General features: G+C 44.3%; 1 protein-coding gene across 1 annotated transcript; it reads left to right on the top strand.

Moving 5' to 3' along the window:
• The first annotated feature begins 1,175 nt into the window (after window positions 1–1,175).
• Window positions 1,176–3,538, top strand: lrrn3b (leucine rich repeat neuronal 3b). Its single transcript, XM_028399198.1, has one exon. The coding sequence runs from the start codon at window positions 1,176–1,178 to the stop codon at window positions 3,303–3,305; it is 2,130 nt and encodes a 709-aa protein (XP_028254999.1). The 3' UTR covers window positions 3,306–3,538.
• The last annotated feature ends 662 nt before the right edge of the window (window positions 3,539–4,200 follow it).

Here is a 4,200-nt window from a genome sequence, read left to right as displayed (position 1 = left end):
GTATAAAACAAATGTGTCATTGAAAAAAATGTACCACAGTCAGTGGTATTTGAGCTTTGACAAGACATTTTTCCCCCTTCAGGCATCTGCATGTGTGTTTCACCTGTTAATAATGTGTGGCCACTGCTTAACTACATGAGCTGCATTTAACAAATACACTAAATCCTATTAGCATTCAGATTTGTTGAAAAAAAGAAGAGTAATTATCCTAACACATTTATACATTTTGATTCTCATCCACATCTCCTAACAAACAGGTGCAAACAGCATCTGGGTCAGCTGCTTAGTTTGCATGTGTGGCCTAACTGTCTCACTACATTGAATGTTATTGGCTGCCCGTTTACTTGTTGCTATAGTGACTGGCATATTCCAGTGTCTTTAAGCAGCTTGCCCTGAAGGCTCTTGCTTAAGCCCTCGGATGCCTGCCATTTAAGAATCTTAATAAAGCCTTTAGCCAATAATAGACTCACATTGCTAACGTCAGGTTTGAATGCCATTTTGTTGGGGCACATGTGGTACATCCCTAGAATGAAGTGTATAAGGTCAAGCAGATATAAATCTATTGTTCTGTGTCTTGAAGGGAGTGTGTATAAATGTCAACATGCATATCAGTGTGCCTATAACAAATGTCAATATGCCCAAATCCTTCTCTTATGATATTCCCTGACCACCTCCATTATCATGCAATACTCACACCGCTTCTCTTTGTCTTGTTTGTCTTACACAGGTAGGAATGGACTGGGTTGTGGACTCTGGAAGCTAGTAAAAACAACCAACAAGGACTGTCGTCTTTAAAGAAAGAGCCGACTTTTCATGGATACCTATAAACGTGTTTAATATAACCTTTTGAGAGGTATAATATTGGCCCGTCCTTTTTTTTCTTTTTTCCTCTCGCCCACCTTTTTGGGACTTCCTGACTGCAACCTTGGCCCTGAACCCTAACACCAGCAGGCAGCTTTGAGTGATTGGTCGTTACATTGAAGGGCATCTATACAGCAAGACAAAAAAAGCCCTAGTAAGCCCTGTGGTGGTGGTGGCAGGGGCTGCAGTGGTGGCAGGGGCGGCAAGTCAATCGCCTCAGCAGCTGCAGCAGATGATTAATTATTTGTGAAGTTAACAGCTCAGACCACTTAATCTACAAGGACCAATTTCTTACTGGAGGAAATCGGCCCAATATGAAGGACGTGTCGTTTGTGGATCGCCTCTTTGTCGGCTTGGCCATGGCCTCTTTTGTTGTGGCCACTGAGGTGAGGCCTGATTGTCCAAAGCTCTGCGTATGTGAGGTCAGACCCTGGTTTTCTCCGAGTTCGGTGTACATGGAGGCGCAGACCGTGGACTGCAATGACCTGGGACTCTTTGCCATGCCTGAAAAATTACCAGTGGGCACACAAGTGCTATTACTGCAAACAAACAATGTTGCCAAGATTGACAAACCCTTGGATTACCTGGCCAATATCACAGAGATTGATTTATCACAAAACAACATATCCTCTATCAGCGACGTCCACCTGGGGACTCTTGCTCAGCTGCTGTCCCTTCATTTAGAAGAGAACTGGATACGAGAGTTACCAGAGCGATGTCTGTCAGAGATGGCTAACCTTCAGGAGCTCTACATGAATCACAACCTCATCTCATCCATTTCCCCGCTGGCTTTCCAAGGTCTCAACAATCTTGTGCGACTCCACCTCAACTCTAACAAGCTAAAGGTCATTAAAAGAGAGTGGTTCGAACCCATGCCAAATCTAGAGATCCTGATGATCGGTGAAAATCCTGTTCTCTCCATTGATGACATGAGCTTTAAACCACTTAGTAACCTGCGGAGTCTTGTTCTCACCAGGATGAACCTCTCTCAGCTTCCTGACGATGCATTGGCTGGTCTTGATAACTTAGAGAGCATCTCTTTCTATGATAATATTTTCCCTGAGGTGCCGCATTCTGCTCTGAGAAATGTAAAAAATCTGAAGTTTCTGGATCTGAATAAAAATCCCATCGCGAGGATACAAAGAGGAGACTTTGTGGATATGCTCCATCTGAAAGAACTGGGGATTAATAGTATGCCACAGCTAGTTTCCATTGACAGCTTTGCCCTTAATAACCTCCCTGAGCTGACCAAAATAGAAGCCACCAACAATCCTAAACTCTCCTACATCCATCCAAATGCTTTCTACAAACTACCACGGCTGGAAACTCTTATGCTCAATGGCAACGCTCTCAGTGCCCTCCACAGAATTACTGTGGAGTCTCTCCCAAATCTCAGAGAAGTAAGCATGCACAGCAACCCTATCCGCTGTGACTGTGTGGTGCGCTGGATGAACATGAACAAGACCCACATTCGCTTCATGGAGCCCGACTCATTGTACTGCGTGGAGCCTCCGGAGTACGAGGGCCAGCATGTCCGACAGGTGCACTTCAGGGAGATGATGGAGATTTGTCTGCCACTAATATCTCCTGAAAGCATGCCGGGGCATATTAAAGCACAGAATGGGAGCTCTGTCTCGCTCCATTGCCGGGCATTTGCTGAACCAGAGCCGGACATCTATTGGATCACCCCATCTGGTACCAGGATCCTGCCTAACACTGTGTCTGACAAGTTCTACATGCACCCAGAGGGAACATTTGACATCTATGATATCACAGAAAACGAAGCTGGTCTGTACACCTGTGTTGCCCATAATCTGGTTGGAGCTGATCTCAAATCTGTTTCAGTGGAGGTGAATGGATTTTTTCCCCAACCCGCAAACGGGTCTTTGAATGTTGTCGTCAATTCTGTGGAGACAAACTCCATTCTGGTTTCCTGGAAGGCCGGCTCTGGCACCTTGGCCACCAACATTAAATGGTACATTGTATCAGAAGCAAACCATCCCACCACAGCATTTAACACCAGGGTTCCCTCAGACTTCCAGGTCTACAACCTCACCCATCTCAGCCCCACCACTCTGTACAAAGTATGTGTGGAAATTCGTGGCATCCACTACAACCACGACACCAAATGTGTCAATGTCACCACAAAGGGATTAGAGCTGGCAGCCAAGGACGCAGAAAGATGGGATGCAGCAGTAATCACTGTCTTTGGTGTGCTCTTGGCCATGATTTCAGTGGCCTGCCTGCTTATTTATGTGTCTCTGAGGAACCACCACCTTTATGGGGATATAAGGAAATGCGACTCCAAAGCTTTGCTGACACCAGTGGAAGCTACCGGTATGCACTCTTCTTTCTTTACAAAGCTGTGGGTTTCGGGTAAGGGACTGCCGAGTGGAGTGGAAGTGAAAGCCACAGTCATAAATGTATCTGACAATGCCTTTTAAAGAAGCGCAGCTTTGTAGAGCACCGCACACCAACAGCAGTGAACGGACAAGGCCGTGGGCAGGGGTGGAAGATGATGTACTGTTTTCAAAGACATACCCACTCCTAGGCCCCAGCTCAGACACACTGGTGACTATTACCGGACTGGGATGGAACAGTTTAAAATAGACTATCCCAGATTAGTTGAAGTGGTGGCTTTGTAACGATGACATCCAATCAAGCTAACATCAACAGGAAGGGGTATACACTGCAAAAAGATATATTTCAGTACCATTCATACAGGAATGAAGGCAGAGTAATGAAAGACGATGATGATGATGGTCAACTCTCTTGTAATTGACTGTTAAATGTGTTCAGAGTTGTGGAACTGTCCGTGTGGTCCCAAGCAATACCGTCTGTGCTTCGTCAAACATCCATAGACGAGTTAGAGATACAGTAATAACACCTGTCTATTATGGGAAGGGAGATTTAGTAGAGTAGACAACAGTGACTATGGTGTAAGCCTTTTGATGAAATATACCCCCCTTTTCTATTTAAAATGGATTCTTGATTTTTCATGGAAATATTGTTATATATTCTAATATGTTGATGTAATGACAAATCCTCTGTATGTGAATGGTTTAAATGGGTTTTAAATTGAAGCAAGGAGCAGAGTACTTTTGATTACACATTAAGCTTAATGAAATTCAGCTACAAAATGGGTATCCAGAGAGGACATTTGCCAAATGGCTGTTTATGCTTTGTAGTTCTCATTGCAATGGTGACTGGGAGAAAGAAAAAAAATCCATTGGACTATAACAAATATATAAAAACAGGTGGATTAAAACTGAGGTGCGTGATGTGCCATGTCCTCCAGAAGTGGTTTGTTATGCCCTGGTAAAGTGCCTACAACAAGAA

This window comes from Parambassis ranga, chromosome 2, assembly GCF_900634625.1.
Source record: "Parambassis ranga chromosome 2, fParRan2.1, whole genome shotgun sequence".
NCBI lineage: Eukaryota > Metazoa > Chordata > Actinopteri > Ambassidae > Parambassis > Parambassis ranga.
The sequence above is the reverse complement of the archived record's forward strand: the minus strand, read 5'-3'. Positions and strand labels throughout refer to the sequence as shown.

Coding starts and splice junctions, on each gene's coding strand:
- lrrn3b (XM_028399198.1), top strand. CDS start 1,176: ATGAAGGACGTGTCGTTTGTGGATCGCCTCTTTGTCGGCTTGGCCATG.